The sequence below is a fragment of the Tachypleus tridentatus genome, chromosome 12, assembly GCF_004210375.1.
Source record: "Tachypleus tridentatus isolate NWPU-2018 chromosome 12, ASM421037v1, whole genome shotgun sequence".
NCBI classification, from domain to species: Eukaryota; Metazoa; Arthropoda; class Merostomata; order Xiphosura; family Limulidae; genus Tachypleus; species Tachypleus tridentatus.
Window position 1 is genome coordinate 40196097 of NC_134836.1, and position 22153 is coordinate 40218249.

The 22153-nt window shown below is 30.5% G+C and overlaps 1 protein-coding gene across 1 annotated transcript in view; it reads right to left on the bottom strand.

Moving 5' to 3' along the window:
* Positions 1 to 21927, bottom strand: part of LOC143233084 (protein turtle-like) — a 414845-nt gene extending 392918 nt beyond the window's left edge. Inside the window, exon 1 of the mRNA XM_076468971.1 lies at positions 21595 to 21927. Within this exon, the coding sequence (XP_076325086.1) occupies positions 21595 to 21691 (97 nt within the window). The 5' untranslated portion in view covers positions 21692 to 21927. The remainder of the gene's footprint in view (positions 1 to 21594) is intronic.
* Positions 21928 to 22153: the final 226 nt, after the last annotated feature.

Consider the following 22153-nt stretch of genomic DNA (forward strand, 5'->3'; position numbering starts at 1 on the left):
TTGTTTAATGTTCCAGTCTCAGAGAGTACTATACTAAATACGTAAGATATCAAACTGTAAGGCCTAACATTATTGCATAACTCTACAGCAATAAAGTGTAGAAATATATAGCTTAGCATCATTGTTTAATGTTCCAGTTCCAGAGAGTACTATACTAAATACGTAATACATCAAACTTGTACGGCATAACATTATTGCATAACTCTACAACAATAAAGTGTAGAAATATATAGCTTATCATCATTGTTTAATGTTCCAGTCCCAGAGAGTACTATACTAAATACGTAATCAATCAAACTGTACAGCCTAACATTATTGCATAACTCTACAACAATAAAGTGTAGAAATATATAATTTAAAATCATTGTTTAATGTTCCAGTCCCAGCAGTACTATACTAAATACGTAAGATATCAAACTGTACGGCCTAACATTATTGCATAACTCTACAGCAATAAATTGTAGAAATATATTGCTTAATATCATTGTTTAATGTTCCAGTAGCAGAGAAATCTATATTAAATACCTAAAGTATCAAACTGTACGGCCTAACATTATTGGATAACTCTACAGCAATAAAGTGTAGACATATATTGCTTATGATCAATGTTTGATGTTCCAGTCCCAAAGAGTACTATACTAAATACGTAATATATCAAACTGTACGGTTTAAAATTATTGCATAACTCTACAGCAATAAAGTGTAGAAATATATAGCTTAAGATCATTGTTTAATGTTCCAGTCCCAAAGAGTACTATACTAAATACGTAATATATCAAACTGTACGGTTTAAAATTATTGCATAACTCTACAGCAATAAAGTGTAGAAATATATAGCTTAAGATCATTGTTTAATGTTCCAGTCCCAGAGAGTACGATACTGAATACGTAACATATCAAACCCTACGGCCTAACATTATTGCATAACTCTACAGCAATAAAGTGTAGAAATATATAGCTTAATATCATTGTTTAATATTCCAGTCCCAGAGAGTACTATACTAAATACGTAAGATATCAAACTTTACGGACTACCATTATTGCATAACTCTACAGCAATAAAGTGTAGAAATATACAGCTTAGCATCATTGTTTAATATACCAGTCCGAAAGAGTACTATGCTAAAAACGTAATATATCAAACTGTACACCCCTCATTATTACATAACACTTCAGCAATAAACGGTAGAAATATATAACTTAAAATCATTGTTTAATGTAACAGTCACAGAGAAATCTATATTAAGTACGAAAACTTTCAAACTGTACGGCCTAACATTATTGGATAATTCTACAGCGATAAAGTGTAGAAATATAAAGCTTAAGATCTTTGTATAGTGTTCCAGTAACAGAGAGTACTATACTAAATACGTAACATAAAAAACTGTACGGCCAAACATTATTCCATAACTCTACAAGAATAAAGTGTCGAAAAATATAGCTTAGCATCATTGTTTAATGTTCCAGTCCCAGTTACTACTATACTAAATACGAAAGATATCAAACTGTACGGCCTAACATTATTGCCTAACTCTACAGCAATAAAGTGTAGTATTATACAGCTTAAGTTCATTGTTTAATGTTCCAGTCCCAGAGAGTACTATACTAAATACGTAATCAATCAAACTGTACGGCTGAATAATATTTCATAACTGTACAACAATAAAGTGTAGACATATATAGCTTAAGATCATTGTTTAATGCTCCAATTCCAGAGAGTACTATACTAAACACTTAATATATCAAACTGTACACCTCACATTATTACATAACTCTACAGCAATAAACTGTAGAAATATATAACTTAAAATTCTTGTTTGATATTCCAGTCCAAGAAAGTACTATACTAAATATGTAATATACCAAACTGTACGGCCTAACATTATATGATAACTCTACAGCAATAAAGTGTAGAAATATATAGCTTAAGATCATTCTTTAATGTTCCAGTCCCAGAGAGTACTATACTGAATACGTAACATATCAAACCCTACGGCCTAACATTATTGCATAACTCTACAGCAATAAAGTGTAGAAATATATAGCTTAATCTCATTGTTTAATATTCCAGTCCCAGAGAGTACTATACTAAATACGTAAGATATCAAACTCTACGGACTACCATTATTGCATAACTCTACAGCAATAAAGTGTAGAAATATACAGCTTAGCATCATTGTTTAATATTCCAGTCCGAAAGAGTACTATACTAAAAACGTAATATATCAAACTGTACACCACTCATTACTACATAACACTTCAGCAATAAACTGTAGAAATATATAACTTAAAATTATTGTTTAATGTTCCAGTCCCAGAGAGTATTATACTAAATATGTAATATATCAAACTGTACGGGCTAACACTATTGCATAACTCTAAAACAATAAAGTGTAGAAATATATAGCTCAGCATCATTGATTAATGTTCCAGTCCCACAGACTACTATATTAAATACGTAATCAATCAAATTGTACGGCCTAAAATTATTGCATAACTCTACAACAATAAAGAGTAGAAATATCTAGCTTAGCATCAATATTTAATGTTCCAGTCCCAAAGAATTCTATATTAAATACGTAAGTTATAAAACTGCACGGCCTAACATTATTGGATAACTCTACAGCAATAAAGTGTAGAAATATATAGCTTAATATCATTGTTTAATCTCCCAGTCTCAGAGAGTACTATACTAAATACGTAAGATATCAAACTGTACGTCCTAACATTATTGCATAATTCTACAGCAATAAAGTGTAAAAACATATTGCTTAGCACCATTGTTTAATGTTCCAGTTCCAGAGAGTACTATACTAAATACGTAATACATAAAACTTGACGGCATAACATTATTGCATAACTCTACAGCAATAAAATGTAGAAATATATAGCTTAATATCATTGTTTAATGTTCCAGTCCCAGAGAGTACTATACTAAATACGTAATCAATCAAACTGTACAGCCTTACATTATTAAATAACTCTACAACAATAAAGTGTAGACATATATAACTTAAAATCATTGCTTAATGTTCCAGTTCCAGAGAGTAGTATACTAAACACTTAATATATCAAACTGTACACCTCACATTATTACATAACTCTACAGCAATAAACTGTAGAAATGTATAACTTAAAATTATTGTTTAGTGTTCCAGTCCCAGAGATACTATACTAAATATGTAATATATCAAACTGTACGGCCTAACATTAATGCATAACTCAACAACAATAAAGTGTAGAAATATATAGCTCAGCATAATTGATTATTGTTCAGTCCCAGAAAGTACTATATTAAATACGTAAGATATCAAACTGTATGGCCTAACATTATTGAATAACACTACAGCAATAAAGAGTAGAAATATCTAGCTTAGCCTCAATGTTTATTGTTCCAGTCTCAAAGAATTCTATATTAAATACGTAAGGTATCAAACTGCACGGTCTAACATTATTGGATAACTCTACAGCAATAAAGTGTAGAAATATATAGCATAGAATCATTGTTTCATATTCCAGTCCCAGAGAGTACTATACTAAATACGTAAGATATCAAAATGTACGGCCTAATAGCATTGCATAACTCTAAAGAATAAAGTCAGAAATATACAGCTTAAGATCATTGTTTAATGTTCCAGTCCCAGACAGTTCTATGCTAAATAGCATCAACTGTACGGCCTAACATTATTGCATAAGTCTACAGCAATAAAGTGTAGAAATATATAGCTTAATATCATTTTTTAATGTTCCAATCTCAGAGAGTACTATACTAAATACGTAAGATATCAAACTGTGCGGCCTAACATTATTGCATAACTCTAAAGCAATAAAGTGTAGAAATATATAGCATAGAATCATTGTTTCATATTCCAGTCCCAGAGAGTACTATACTAAATACGTAAGATATCAAACTGTACTGCCTAACATTATTCAATAACTCTAGAGCAATAAAGTGTGAAAATATATAGCTTAAAATCATTGTTTAATGTTCCAGTCCCAGAGAGTACTATACTAAATACGTAAGATATCAAACTGTACGGCCTAACATTATTGCATAACTCTACAGCAATAAAGTGTAGAAATATATAGCTTAATATCATTGTTTAATGTTCCAGTCCCAGATAGTACTATACTAAATACGTAATATATCAAACTGTACGGCCTAACATTATTGCATAACTCTACAGCAATAAAGTGTAGAAATATACAGCTTAAGATCATTGTTTAATGTTCCAGTCCAAGACAGTACTATGCTAAAAACGTCATATATCAAACTCTACGGCCTAACATTATTGCATAAGTCTACAGCAATAAAGTGTAGAAATATATAACTTAAAACCATTGTTTAATGTTCCAGTCACCGAGAGTATCTATACTAAATACGTAATATATCATACTACATCCTAACATTATTGATAACTCTACGGCAATAAAGTGTAGAAATATATAGCTTAAGATCATTGTTTAATGTTCCAAAACCAGAGAGTACTATACTAAATACGTAAGATATCAAACTGTGCGGCCTAACATTATTGCATAACTCTACAGCAATAAAGTGTAGAAATATATAGCTTAATAATCATTGTTTAATGTTCCAGTCACAGAGTGTAGTACTATACTAAATACGTAATATATCAAACTGTGTAGACATATATAGCTCAAGATCATTGTATAATGTTCCAGTTCCAGAGAGTACTATTAAACACTTAATATATAACTCTACAGCAATAAAGTGTAGAAATATATAGCTTAAAATCATTGTTTAATGTTCCAGTCTCAGAGAGTACTATTCTAAATACGTAAGATATCAAACTGTAAGGCCTAACATTTTTGGATACCTCTACAGCAATAAAGAGTAGAAATATATAGCTTAGCATCATTGTTTAATGTTCCAGTCCCAGATAGTACTATACTAAATACGTAATACATCAAAGTGTTCGGCCTAACATTATTGCATAACTCTACAGCAATAAAGTGTACAAATATATAGCTTATGATCATTGTTTAATGTTCCAGTCCCAAAGAGTACTATACTAAATACGTAATATATCAAACTGTACGGCCTAACATTATTACATAACTCTACAGCAATAAAGTGTAGAAATATATAACTTAAAATCATTGTTTAATGTTCCAGTCCCAGAGAGTACTATACTAAATACGTAAGATATCAAACTGTACGTCCTAACATTATTGCATAACTCTACAGCAATAAATTGTAGAAATATATTGCTTAAGATCATTGTTTAATGTTCCAGTCCCAGAGAGTACTATACTAAATACGTAATACATAAAACTTGACGGCATAATATTATTGCATAACTCTACAGCAATAAAGTGTAGAAATATATAGCTTAATATCATTGTTTAATGTTCCAGTCCCAGAGAGTACTATACTAAATACGTAATCAATCAAACTGTACAGCCTAACATTATTAAATAACTCTACAACAATAAAGTGTAGACAAATATAGCTTAAAATCATTGTTTAATGTTCCAGTTCCAGAGAGTACTATCCTAAACACTTAATATATCAAACTGTACACCTCACATTATTACATAACTCTACAGCAATAAACTGTAGAAATATATAACTTAAAATTATTGTTTAATGTTCCAGTCTCAGAAAGTACTATACTAAATACGTAATATATCAAACTGTAAGGCCTAACATTATTGGATACCTCTACAGCAATAAACAGTAGAAATATATAGCTTAGAATCATTGTTTAATGTTCCAGTTTTAGATAGTACTATACTAAATACGTAAGATATCAAAATGTACGGCCTAACATTATTGCATAACTCTACAGCAATAAAGTGTACAAATATATAGCTTAATATCATTGTTTAATGTTCCAGTAGCAGAGAAATCTATATTAAATTCCTAAAGTATCAAACTGTACGGCCTAACATTATTGGATATCTCTACAGCAATAAAGTGTAGACATATATTTTTTTAAGATCATTGTTTAATGTTCCAGTCCCAGTTAGTACTATACTAAATACATTATATATCAAACTCTACTACCTAACATTATTGCATAAATCTAAAGCAATAAAATCTAGAAATATACAGCTTAGCATCATTGTTTAATGTTCCAGTCCCAGAGAGTTCTATACTAAATAGAAAGACATCAAACTGTACGGCCTAACATTATAGGATAATTCTACAGCAATAAAGTGTAGTCATATATTGCTTAAGACCATTGTTTAATGTTCCAGTCACAGCAGTACTATATTAAATACCTAATATATCCAACTCTACGACCTAACATTATTGCATAACCCTACATCAATATAGTATAGATATATACAGCGTAATATCATTGTTTAATGTCCCAGTCCCAGAGAGTACTATACTAAATACGTATTATATCAAACTGTACACCTAACATGATTACATAACACTACAGCAATAAACTGTAGAAATATATAGCTTAACATCATTGTTTAATGTTTCAGTCCCAGAGAGTACTATACCAAATATGTAATCAATCAAACTGTACGGCCTAACATTATTGCCTAGCTCTACAGCAATAAAGTGTACAAATATATAGCTTAATATCATTGTTTAATGTTCCAGTAGCAGAGAAATCTATATTAAATACGTAAAATATCAAACTATACGGCCTAACATTATTGGATAACTCTACAGCAATAAAGTATCAATATATATTACTTAAGATCATTGTTTAATGTTCCAGTCCCAGAAAGAACTATACTAAATACGTGATATATCAAAATCTACGGCCTAACATTATTGCATAACTCTACAGCAATAAAGTGTAGAAATATATAACTTAAAACCATTTTTTTATGTTCCAGTCACCGAGAGTACTATACTAAATAGGTAATATATCAAACTGTGTAGCCTAACATTATTGCATAGCTCTCCAACAATAAAGTGTAGAAATATATAGCTTACCATCATTGTTTAATGTTCCAGTCCCAGAGAGTACTACATTAAATACGCAAGATATCAAACTGTACATCCTAACATTATTGAAAACTCTACAGCAATAAAGTGTAGAAATATATAGCTTAAGATCATTGTTTAATGTTCCCGTCCCAGAGAGTACTATACTAAATACGTAAGATATCAAACTGTACGGCCTAACATTATTGCATAACTCTACAACAATAGAGTGTAGAAATATATATCTTAGCATCTTTGTTTAATGTTCCAGTCCCAGAGAGTATTATACAAAATATGTAATCAATAAAAGTGTACGGCTTAACATTATTGCATAACTCTACAACAATAGAGTGTAGAAATATATATCTTAGCATCTTTGTTTAATGTTCCAGTCCCATAGAGTACTATACTAAATACGTAAGATATCAAACTGTACACCTCACATTATTACATAACTCTACAACAATAAAGTGTAGACATATATAGCTTAAAATCATTGTTTAATGTTCCAGTTCCAGAGAGTACTATCCTAAACACTTAATATATCAAACTGTACACCTCACATTATTACATAACTCTACAGCAATAAACTGTAGAAATATATAACTTAAAATTATTGTTTAATGTTCCAGTCTCAGAGAGTACTATTCTAAATACGAAAGATATCAAACTGTAAGGCCTAACATTATTGGATACCTCTACAGCAATAAACAGTAGAAATATATAGCTTAGCATCATTGTTTAATGTTCCAGTTTCAGATAGTACTATACTAAATACGTAATACATCAAATTGTACGGCTGACATTCTTGCTTAACTCTACAGCAATAAATTGTAGAAATATATATAGCTTAAGATCATTGTTTAATGTTCCACTTCTAGAGAGTACTATACTAAATACGTACAATATCAAAGTGTAAGGCCTAACATGATTGCATAACTCAATAGCAATAAAGTGTACAAATATATAGCTTAGCATCATTGTTTAATGTTCCAGTCCCAGAGAGTACTATACTAAACACGTAATCAATCAGATAGTACGGCCTAACATTATTGTAGAACTCTACAACAATAAAGTGTAGAAATATATAGCTTATGATCATTGTTTAATGTTCCAGTCCCTGAGAGTACTATACTAAATACGTAAGATATCAAAATGTACGGCCTAATAGCATTGCATAACTCTAAAGCAATAAAGTGTAGAAATATACAGCTTAAGATCATTGTTTCATGTTCCAGTCCAAGATAGTACTATACTAAATACGTAAGATATCAAACTGTACGGCCTAACATTATTGCCTAGCTCTACAGCAATAAAGTGTACAAATATATAGCTTAATATCATTGTTTAATGTTCCAGTAGCAGAGAAATCTATATTAAATACGTAAAATATCAAACTATACGGCCTAACATTATTGGATAACTCTACAGCAATAAAGTGTCAATATATATTACTTAAGATCATTGTTTAATGTTCCAGTCCCAGAAAGAACTATACTAAATACGTGATATATCAAAATCTACGGCCTAACATTATTGCATAACTCTACAGCAATAAAGTGTAGAAATATATAACTTAAAACCATTTTTTTATGTTCCAGTCACCGAGAGTACTATACTAAATAGGTAATATATCAAACTGTGTAGCCTAACATTATTGCATAGCTCTCCAACAATAAAGTGTAGAAATATATAGCTTACCATCATTGTTTAATGTTCCAGTCCCAGAGAGTACTATATTAAATACGCAAGATATCAAACTGTACATCCTAACATTATTGAAAACTCTACAGCAATAAAGTGTAGAAATATATAGCTTAAGATCATTGTTTAATGTTCCCGTCCCAGAGAGTACTATACTAAATACGTAAGATATCAAACTGTACGGCCTAACATTATTGCATAACTCTACAACAATAGAGTGTAGAAATATATATCTTAGCATCTTTGTTTAATGTTCCAGTCCCAGAGAGTATTATACAAAATATGTAATCAATAAAAGTGTACGGCTTAACATTATTGCATAACTCTACAACAATAGAGTGTAGAAATATATATCTTAGCATCTTTGTTTAATGTTCCAGTCCCATAGAGTACTATACTAAATACGTAAGATATCAAACTGTACACCTCACATTATTACATAACTCTACAACAATAAAGTGTAGACATATATAGCTTAAAATCATTGTTTAATGTTCCAGTTCCAGAGAGTACTATCCTAAACACTTAATATATCAAACTGTACACCTCACATTATTACATAACTCTACAGCAATAAACTGTAGAAATATATAACTTAAAATTATTGTTTAATGTTCCAGTCTCAGAGAGTACTATTCTAAATACGAAAGATATCAAACTGTAAGGCCTAACATTATTGGATACCTCTACAGCAATAAAGAGTAGAAATATATAGCTTAGCATCATTGTTTAATGTTCCAGTTTTAGATAGTACTATACTAAATACGTAATACATCAAATTGTACGGCTGACATTCTTGCTTAACTCTACAGCAATAAATTGTAGAAATATATAGCTTAAGATCATTGTTTAATGTTCCACTTCTAGAGAGTACTATACTAAATACGTACAATATCAAAGTGCAAGGCCTAACATGATTGCATAACTCAATAGCAATAAAGTGTACAAATATATAGCTTAGCATCATTGTTTAATGTTCCAGTCCCAGAGAGTACTATACTAAACACGTAATCAATCAGATAGTACGGCCTAACATTATTGTAGAACTCTACAACAATAAAGTGTAGAAATATATAGCTTATGATCATTGTTTAATGTTCCAGTCCCTGAGAGTACTATACTAAATACGTAAGATATCAAAATGTACGGCCTAATAGCATTGCATAACTCTAAAGCAATAAAGTGTAGAAATATACAGCTTAAGATCATTGTTTAATGTTCCAGTCCAAGATAGTACTATACTAAATACGTAAGATATCAAACTGTACGGCCTAACATTATTGCATAACTCTACAGCAATAAAGTGTAGAAATATATAGCTTAAAATCATTGTTTAATGTTCCAGTCCCAGCAGTACTATACTAAATACGTGAGATATCAAACCGTACGGCCTAACATTATTGCATGACTCTACAGCAATAAAGTGTACAAATATATAGTTTAATATCATTATTTAATGTTCCAGTAGCAGAGAAATCTATATTAAATACCTAAAGTATCAAACTGTACGGCCTAACATTATTGGATAACTCTAAAGCAATAAAATCTAGAAATATACAGCTTAGCATCATTGTTTAATGTTCCAGTCCCAGAGAGTTCTATACTAAATAGAAAGATATCAAACTGTACGGCCTAACATTATAGGATAATTCTACAGCAATAAAGTGTAGACATATATTGCTTAAGATCATTGTTTAATGTTCCAGTCACAGCAGTACTATATTAAATACCTAATATATCCAACTCTACGACCTAACATTATTGCATAACCCTACATCAATATAGTATAGATATATACAGCGTAATATCATTGTTTAATGTCCCAGTCCCAGAGAGTACTATACTAAATACGTATTATATCAAACTGTACACCTAACATGATTACATAACACTACAGCAATAAACTGTAGAAACATATAGCTTAACATCATTGTTTAATGTTTCAGTCCCAGAGAGTACTATACCAAATATGTAATCAATCAAACTGTACGGCCTAACATTATTGCCTAGCTCTACAGCAATAAAGTGTACAAATATATAGCTTAATATCATTGTTTAATGTTCCAGTAGCAGAGAAATCTATATTAAATACGTAAAATATCAAACTATACGGCCTAACATTATTGGATAACTCTACAGCAATAAAGTGTCAATATATATTACTTAAGATCATTGTTTAATGTTCCAGTCCCAGAAAGAACTATACTAAATACGTGATATATCAAAATCTACGGCCTAACATTATTGCATAACTCTACAGCAATAAAGTGAAGAAATATATAACTTAAAATCATTGTTTAAGGTTCTAGTCCCAGAGAGTACTATATTAAATACGTAAGATATCAAACTGTACGTATTAACATTATTGGATAACTCTACAGCAATAAATTGTAGAAATATATAGCTTAAGATCATTCTTTAATGTTCCAGTCCGAGAGAGAACTGTACTAAATGCGTAAGATATCAAAGTGTACGGACTAACATTATTGCATAACTCTACATCTATAAAGTGTAAAAATATATAGCTTAGTATCACTGTTTAATGTTCCAGTCCCAGAGAGTACTATACCAAATATGTAATCAATAAAACATTACGGCCTAACAAAATTGCATAACTCTACAGCAATAAAGTGTAGAAATATATAGCTTAAGATCATTGTTTCATGTTCCCGTCCCAGATAGTACTATACTAAATACGTAAGATATCAAACTGTACGGCCTAACATTATTGCATAACTCTGCAGCAATTAAGTGTAGAAATATATAGTTTAAAATCATTGTTTAATGTTCCAGTCCCAGCAGTACTATACTAAATACGTAATATATCAAACTTTACACCCCTCATTATTACATAACACTTCAGCAATAAACTGTAGAAATATATAACTTAAAATTATTGTTTAATGTTCCAGTCACAGAGAAATCTATATTAAGTACGTAAAGTTTCAAACTGTACGGCCAAACCTTATTGGATAATTCTACAGCGATAAAGTGTAGACATATATTGCTTAAGATCATTGTTTAATGTTCCAGTCCCAGACAGTACTATACTAAATACGTAATATATCAAACTCTACTACCTAACATTATTGCATAAATCTAAACCAATAAAGTGTACAAATATACAGCTTAGCATCATTGTTTAATGTTCCAGTCCCAGAGAGTACTATACTAAATACGTAATATATCAAACTGTACACCTCACATTATTACATAACACTAGAGCAATAAATTGTAGAAATATATAACTTAAAACCATTGTTTAATGTTCCAGTCACAGAGAAATCTATATTAAATACGTAAAGTATCATACTGCACGGACTAACATTATTGGATAACTCTACGGCAATAAATTGTAGAAATATATAGCTTAAGATCATTGTTTATTGTTCCAATCCCAGAGAGTTTTATACTAAATACGTAATACATAAAATTGTGCGGCATAACATTATTGCATAACTCTACAGCAATAAAGTGTAGAAATATATAGCTTAATATCATTGTTTAATGTTACAATCACAGAAAGTACTGTATTAAATACGTAATCAATCAAACTGTACGGCCGAATAATATTGCATAACTCTACAACAATAAAGTGTAGACATATATAGCTCAAGATCATTGTTTAATGCTCCAATTCCAGAGAGTACTATACTAAACACTTAATATATCAAACTGTACACCTCACATTATTACATGACTCTACAGAAATAAACTGTAGAAATATATAACTTAAAATTCTTGTTTGATATTCCAGTCCAAGAAAGTGCTATACTAAATATGTAATATACCAAACTGTACGGCCTAACATTATATGATAACTCTACAACAATAAAGTGTAGAAATATATAGCTTAGCATCATTGTTTAATGTTCCAGTCCCAGAGAGTACTATACTGAATACGTAACATATCAAACCCTACGGCCTAACATTATTGCATAACTCTACAGCAATAAAGTGTAGAAATATATAGCTTAATATAATTGTTTAATATTCCAGTCCCAGAGAGTACTATACTAAATACGTAAGATATCAAACTCTACTACCTAACATTATTGCATAACTCTACAGCAATAAAGTGTAGAAATATACAGCTTAGCATCATTGTTTAATATTCCAGTTCGAAAGAGTACTATACTAAAAACGTAATATATCAAACTGTACACCCCTCATTATTACATAACCCTTCAGCAATAAACTGTAGAAATATATAAAAAATCATTAAAATGTTCCAGTCACAGAGAAATTGTATTAATACGTAAGGTATCAAACTGTACGGCCTAACATTATTGGATAATTCTACAGCGATAAAGTGTAGAAATATATAGCTTAATATCATTGTTTAATATTCCATTCCCAGAGAGTACTATACTAAATACGTAAGATATCAAACTCCACGGAATACCATTATTGCATAACTCTACAGCAATAAAGTGTAGAAATATACAGCTTAGCATCATTGTTTAATATTCCAGTCCGAAAGAGTACTATACTAAAAACGTAATATATCAAACTGTACACCCCTCATTATTACATAACACTTCAGCAATAAACTGTAGAAATATATAACTTAAAATCATTGTTTAATGTTCCAGTCCCAGAGAGTACTATACTGAATACGTAACATATCAAATCTTACGGCCTAACATTATTGCATAACTCTACAGCAATAAAGTGTAGAAATATATAGCTTAATATAATTGTTTAATATTCCAGTCCCATAGAGTGCTATACTAAATACGTAAGATATCAAACTGTACACCTCACATTATTACATAACTCTACAACAATAAAGTGTAGACATATATAGCTTAAAATCATTGTTTAATGTTCCAGTTCCAGAGAGTACTATCCTAAACACTTAATATATCAAACTGTACACCTCACATTATTACATAACTCTACAGCAATAAACTGTAGAAATATATAACTTAAAATTATTGTTTAATGTTCCAGTCTCAGAGAGTACTATTCTAAATACGAAAGATATCAAACTGTAAGGCCTAACATTATTGGATACCTCTACAGCAATAAACAGTAGAAATATATAGCTTAGCATCATTGTTTAATGTTCCAGTTTTAGATAGTACTATACTAAATACGTAATACATCAAATTGTACGGCTAATATTCTTGCTTAACTCTACAGCAATAAAGTGTAGAAATATATAGCTTATGATCATTGTTTAATGTTCCACTTCTAGAGAGTACTATACTAAATACGTACAATATCAAAGTGCAAGGCCTAACATGATTGCATAACTCAATAGCAATAATGTGTACAAATATATAGCTTAGCATCATTGTTTAATGATCCAGTCCCAGAGAGTACTATACTAAATACGTAATCAATCAAATAGTACGGCCTAACATTATTGTAGAACTCTACAACAATAAAGTGTAGAAATATATAGCTTATGATCATTGTTTAATGTTCCAGTCCCTGAGAGTACTATACTAAATACGTAAGATATCAAAATATACGGCCAAATAGCATTGCATAACTCTACAGCAATAAAGTGTAGAAATATATAGCTTAATATCATTGTTTAATGTTCCAGTAGCAGAGAAATCTATATTAAATACCTAAAGTATCAAACTGTACGGCCTAACATTATTGGATATCTCTACAGCAATAAAGTGTAGACATATATTGCTTATGATCATTGTTTAATGTTCCAGTCCCAAATAGTATTATACTAAATACGTTAGATATCAAACTGTACGGCCTAACATTATTGCATAACTCTACAGCAATAAAGTGTAGAAATATATAGTTTAAAATCATTGTTTAATGTTCCAGTCCCAGCAGTACTATACTAAATACGTAAGATATCAAACCGTACGGCCTAACATTATTGCATAACTCTACAGCAATAAAGTGTAGAAATATATAGCTTAATATCATTGTTTAATGTTCCAGTAGCAGAGAAATCTATATTAAATACCTAAAGTATCAAACTGTACGGCCTAACATTATTGGATATCTCTACAGCAATAAAGTGTAGACATATATTGCTTATGATCATTGTTTAATGTTCCAGTCCCAAAGAGTACTATACTAAATACGTAATATATCAAACTGTACGGCCTAAAATTATTGCATAACTCTACAGCAATAAAGTGTAGAAATATATAGCTTAGCATCATTGTTTAATGTTCCAGTTCCAGAGAATACAATATTAAATACGTAAAATATCAAACTGTACGGCCGAACATTATATGATATCTCTACAGCAATAAAGTGTAGAAATATATAGCTTAAGATCATCGTTTAATGTTCCAGTCCCAGTTAGTACTATACTAAATACGTAAGATATCAAACTGTACGGCCTAACATTATTGCATAACTCTACAGCAATAAAGTGTAGAAATATATAGCTTAATATCATTGTTTAATGTTCCAGTAGCAAAGAAATCTATATTAAATACCTAAAGTTTCAAACTGTACGGCCTAACATTATTGCATAACTCTACAGCAATAAAGTGTAGTATTATACAGCTTAAGTTCATTGTTTAATGTTCCAGTCCCAGCAGTACTATACCAAATACGTAAGATATCAAAGTGTACGGCCTAACATTATTACATAACTCTACAGCAATAAAGTGTAGTAATATATAGCTTAATATCATTGTTTAATGTTCCAGTCCCAGAAAGTACTATACTAAATACGTTATATATCAAACTGTACACCTCACGTTATTACATAACACTAGAGCAATAAATTGTAGAAATATACAACTTAAAACCATTGTTTAATGTTCCAGTCACAGAGAAATCTATATTAACTACGTAAAGTATCAAACTGCACAGACTAACATTATTGGATAACTCTACGGCAATAAATTGTAGAAATATATAGCTTAAGATCATTGTTTATTGTTCCAATCCCAGAGAGTTTTATACTAAATACGTAATACATAAAATTTTGCGGCATAACATTATTGCATAACTCTACAGCAATAAAGTGTAGAAATATATAGCTTAATATCATTGTTTAATGTTACAATCACAGAAAGTACTGTATTAAATACGTAATCAATCAAACTGTACGGCCGAATAATATTGCATGACTCTACAACAATAAAGTGTAGAAATATATAGCTTAATATAATTGTTTAATATTCCAGTCCCAGAGAGTACTATACTAAATACGTAAGATATCAAACTCTACTACCTAACATTATTGCATAACTCTACAGCAATAAAGTGTAGAAATATACAACTTAGCATCATTGTTTAATATTCCAGTTCGAAAGAGTACTATACTAAAAACGTAATATATCAAACTGTACACCCCTCATTATTACATAACCCTTCAGCAATAAACTGTAGAAATATATAACTTAAAATCATTGTTTAATGTTACAGTCACAGAGAAATCTGTATTAAGTACGTAAGGTTTCAAACTGTACGGCCTAACATTATTGGATAATTCTACAGCGATAAAGTGTAGAAATATACAGCTTAGCATCATTGTTTAATATTCCAGTCCGAAAGAGTACTATACTAAAAACGTAATATATCAAATTGTACACCCCTCATTATTACATTACACTTCAGCAATAAACTGTAGAAATATATAACTTAAAATCATTGTTTAATGTTCCAGTCACAGAGAAATCTATATTAAGTACGTAAAGTTTCAAACTGTACGGCCTAACATTATTGGATAATTCTACAGCGATAAAGTGTAGACATATATTGCTTAAGATCATTGTTTAATGTCCCAGTCCCAGACAGTACTATACTAAATACGTTATATATCAATCTCTACTACCTAACATTATTGCATAAATCTAAAACAATAAAGTCTAGAAATATACAGCTTAGCATCATTGTTTCATGTTCCAGTCCCAGAGAGTTCTATACTAAATAGAAAGATATCAAACTATACGGCCTAACATTATAGGATAATTCTACAGCAATAAAGTGTAGACATATATTGCTTAAGATCATTGTTTAATGTTCCAGTCACAGCAGTACTATATTAAATACCTAATATATCCAACTCTACGACCTAACATTATTGCATAACCCTACATCAATAAAGTATAGATATATACAGCGTAATATCATTGTTTAATGTCCCAGTCCCAGAGAGTACTATACTAAATACGTATTATATCAAACTGTACACCTAACATGATTACATAACACTACAGCAATAAACTGTAGAAATATATAGCTTAACATCATTGTTTAATGTTTCAGTCCCAGAGAGTACTATACCAAATATGTAATCAATCAAACTGTACGGCCTAACATTATTGCCTAGCTCTACAGCAATAAAGTGTAGAAATATATAGCTTAAGATCATTGTTTAATGTTCCAGTCCCAGCAGTACTATACTAAATACGTAATACATCAAACTCTATGGCCTAACATTATTGCATAACTCTACAGCAATAAAGTGTAGAAATACATACCTTAATATCATTGTTTGATGTTCCAGTCGAAGAGAGTTCTATTCTTAATACGTAATATATAAAACTTTACACCTCACATTATTACATAACTCTACAGCAATAAACTGTAGAAATATATAACTTAAAATCATTGTTTAATGTTCCAGTCCCAAAAAGTACTATACTAAATACGTGGTATATCAAACTGTACGGCCTAACATTATTGCATAACACTACAACAATAAAGTGTAGAAATAGATTGCTCAGCATTATTCAGTCCCAGAGATTAGTATATTAAATACGTAAAATATCATACTATACGGCCTAACATTATTGGATAACTCTACAGCAATAAAGTGTCAAAATATATTACTTAAGATCATTGTTTAATGTTCCAGTCCCAGAAAGAACTATACTAAATACGTGATATATCAAAATCTACGGCCTAACATTATTGCATAATTCTACAGCAATAAAGTGTAGAAATATATAACTTAAAACCATTTTTTAATGTTCCAGTCACCGAGAGTACTATACTAAATAGGTAATATATCAAACTGTGTAGGCTAACATTATTGCATAGCTCTCCAACAATAAAGTGTAGAAATATATAGCTTACCATCATTGTTTAATGTTCCAGTCCCAGAGAGTACTACATTAAATACGCAAGATATCAAACTGTACATCCTAACATTATTGAATAACTCTACAGCAATAAAGTGTAGAAATATATAGCTTAAGATCATTGTTTAATGTTCCCGTCCCAGAGAGTACTATACTAAATACGTAAGATATCAAACTGTACTGCCTAACATTATTGCATAACTCTACAACAATAGAGTGTAGAAATATATATCTTAGCATCTTTGTTTAATGTTCCAGTCCCAGAGAGTATTATACAAAATATGTAATCAATAAAAGTGTACGGCTTAACATTATTGCATAACTCTACAACAATAGAGTGTAGAAATATATATCTTAGCATCTTTGTTTAATGTTCCAGTCCCAGAGAGTACTATACTAAATACTTAAGATATCAAACTGTACGACCTAACATTATTGCATACCTCAACAGCAATAAAGTGTAGAAATATATAGCTTAGAATCATTGTTTTATGTTCCAGTCCCATAGAGTACTATACTAAATACGTAAGATATCAAACTGTACACCTCACATTATTACATAACTCTACAGCAATAAAGTGAAGAAATATATAGCTTAAGATCATTGTTTAATGTTCCAGTCCCAGAGAGAACTGTACTAAATGCGTAAGATATCAAAGTGTACGGACTAACATTATTGCATAACTCTACAACAATAGAGTGTAGAAATATATATCTTAGCATCTTTGTTTAATGTTCCAGTCCCAGAGAGTATTATACAAAATATGTAATCAATAAAAGTGTACGGCTTAACATTATTGCATAACTCTACAACAATAGAGTGTAGAAATATATATCTTAGCATCTTTGTTTAATGTTCCAGTCCCAGAGAGTACTATACTAAATACGTAAGATATCAAACTGTACGGCCTAACATTATTGCATAACTCTACAACAACAGAGTGTAGAAATATATATCTTACCATTTTTGATTAATGTTCCAGTCCCAGAGAGTACTATACTAAATACTTAAGATATCAAACTGTACGACCTAACATTATTGCATACCTCAACAGCAATGAAGTGTAGAAACATATAGCTTAAGATCATTGTTTAATGTTCCCGTCCCAGAGAGTACTATACTAAATACGTAAGATATCAAACTGTACGGCCTAACATTATTGCATAACTCTACAGCAATAGAGTTTAGAAATATATAGCTTAGCATCATTGTTTAATGTTCCAGAGAGTACTATACTAAATACGTAAAGTATCAAATTGTAAGGCCTAACATTATTGCATAATTCTACAATAAAGTGTAGAAATATATAGCTTAGCATCATTGTTTAATGTTCCAGAGAGTACTATACTAAATACGTAAAGTATCATATTGTAAGGCCTTAGCTTAGCATCATTGTTTAATGTTCCAGAGAGTACTATACTAAATACGTAAAGTATCAAATTGTAAGGCCTAACATTATTGCATAATTCTACAATAAAGTGTAGAAATATATAGCTTAGCATCATTGTTTAATGTTCCAGAGAGTACTATACTAAATACGTAAAGTATCATATTGTAAGGCCTAACATTATTGCACAACTCTATAGCAATAAAGTGTAGAAATATATAACTTAAAATCATTGTTTAATGTTTCATTTCCAAAGTGTACTACACTAAATACGTAAGATATTAAACTGTACGGCTTAACATTATTGCATAACTCTTCAACAATAAAGTGTACAAATGTTTTGCTAATATCATTGTTTAATGTTCCAGTTCCAGAGAGTACTATACTAAATACGTAATATATCAAACATTACGGCCTAACATTATTGGATAACTCTACAGCAATAAAGTGTAGACATATATAGCTTAAGATCATTGTTTAATGTTCCAGAGAGTACTATACTAAATACGTAAAGTATTAAATTGTAAGGCCTAACATTATTGGATAACTCTACAGCAATAAAGTGTAGAAATATATAGCTTATCATCATTGTTTAATGTTGCAGTCCCAGAGTGTACTGCACTAAATACGTAATATATTAAACTGTACGGCCTAACATTATTGCATAACTCTACAGCGATGAAGTGTAGAAATATATATTTTAAGATCATTGTTTAATGCAACAATAACAGAGTGTAGAGATAAATTATCGTCATTATACAACAATTTATGACCCTGGTGTTCATAATATTATAATCATAAAATACAGAGTTATGTAGTCGTATGTCATTAGAAAACGTCATTTAAAAGAAATTTTATATGTATGCACATCGGACCACACGAACCTAAGTTCGTTTTCCTTACTCTTGGCCCAGCATAGATTGGTGGTTAAGGCGTTCGATTCGTATTCTGAGGATCGCCGGCTCGAATCCCGGTCGTACCAAACATGCTCGTCCTTTCAGCCGTGAGTTTGGTATAATGTGCGACCAATCCTACTATTCGTTAGTAAAAGAGTAGCCCACGAGTCGACGGTGGGTGGTGACGACTAACTGCCTTCCGTCTAGTTTTTACGCAAAATTCAAACAAACAAACATCCTTACTCTCCAGAAGACTTGTTGAACATCATGGTAATTTCCAGTCTAAGAAGATAATTCTACATTTTCACCTATTTTAGTGTTTCTCAGGACAAGCTTTTCAACTACGTTTTTTACAGCTTGTAAACACCTAAATATGTATATATTTTTAATATGGCCTAGCAGAGCTATCTAAATATGTATATATTTTTAATATGGCCTGGCAGAGTTGTCTAAATATGTATGTATTTTTAATATGGCCTAGCAGAGCTGTCTAAATATGTATATATTTTTAATATGGCCTAGCAGAGCTGTCTAAATATGTATATATTTTTAATATGGCCTAGCAGAGCTGTCTAAATATGTATATATTTTTAATATGGCCTAGCAGAGCTGTCTAAATATGTATATATTTTTAATATGGCCTAGCAGAGGTGTCTAAATATGTATATATTTTTAATATGGCCTGGCAGAGCTATCTCGCACGTCCACATTTAATTTCCATCCCGTGTTTCGGTTTATGTCGTCATTAAAATTTCTCTCTTTCCACCAAGTTAGTTCTATTCTTGAATACTTGAATTTAATATTTCAAATCTTGTCGAACTTACTCTATGACAAAAAATATTTTTATTTGCACAACACCCACTTTAATTCAATTTATATTAGTTACTGAATGATGGGTATTTATACGTAAGTAGGCAGAATAATGTGTACAGAAATAGGTATCAAGATGTTAAACTATAACGCTGTTAAAAAATTGAGTTCTGTTTTGCAAAAAACAGTAATTTTTATCAGACTTGTTAAAACTAATTAAATATGTGTATGTCAAAATAATTTTATTAAATTCAACAATAGAATGTAAACTACTAAACACTCAAATTTCTTACAAATTGTACAATTTAAATACGTACCACAGTATCAGGCTAATATTCTTGTATAATCAGAGCTTACGAAGGACTTAAAGATACGTTTTTTGTTATAGCATGTAGGTATACATAATAGTATAATAAAACCTTCAAAGGTAGTTAAAAACCCCACCTGCCTTCTGTTACGTAAGGCTAAAAGCGTATATTTCATTTCTTATCCAACAGCTTACTAATGATCGTTACTGACAATGTTAAAATGAGTAATTCTGGTTATAAAATAGCTAAATAGAACGACAGTATATGTCAGAGATATCCAATTTTTAAATAGAATATAAAGATATACATACGAACATGATATTCATTCAGTAATACCTGCACAGAACTGTAATAAAGCAAATTAATATGTTCAGAAAGATGTAGCGGAGTTCACAAGTGGCGGCGTGCTCTCTCAATATATACAAGGCGATGTACAGGCTTTATACAATAATGTAATCATTCTTAAAGTCGACCGATCAACCAAAATTTCGTACGCTATCATTAACCCTAAACCTACTTGTTTTAAGTGTAACTTACCTTGCAACTTGCCAATTAAAAGAAGCCAAATTGCTTGACAAAGTTTGGTGTTTATATTCATTCTCTTGAATGCTGTTGAAACACTTCTGCGATACATTTGATTTATACAGGTGTAATATGGACAGTTTTGTTTTTTGTTTTATATATCATTTACCGTTCCATCTCTCAGGTGACATTTTGATATTCAAGGACCTTTTCTTCCTATCTGTTGTCTTCTTTTTTCGCGTTTCTTGGAAATGCGTTTCTGGGATGTCCCACAAATTGTACTTTCTAACCGCTAGTTGAGTATAGCTGCATTAAGTACATCACCACAAGCCACCAGGAGACAATAGCCGCTTTTCCTGGTGGTACCTAACTACTTTGTAAAATCGTACCGCCTCTTCTATCGATCCCTAAAAATCGTGATACACCTAGATGGCGCTTTAGAATAGGAATGTCTCTCAGCGAGCTAAATAGTCCGATTTGACCTGTGGGAAAATTAAGGCAATGAATGGTTAATTAGACATTTATTCTTATTGTATATAATAAGTCACGCTCACATTCTGTAGCATTAATTATA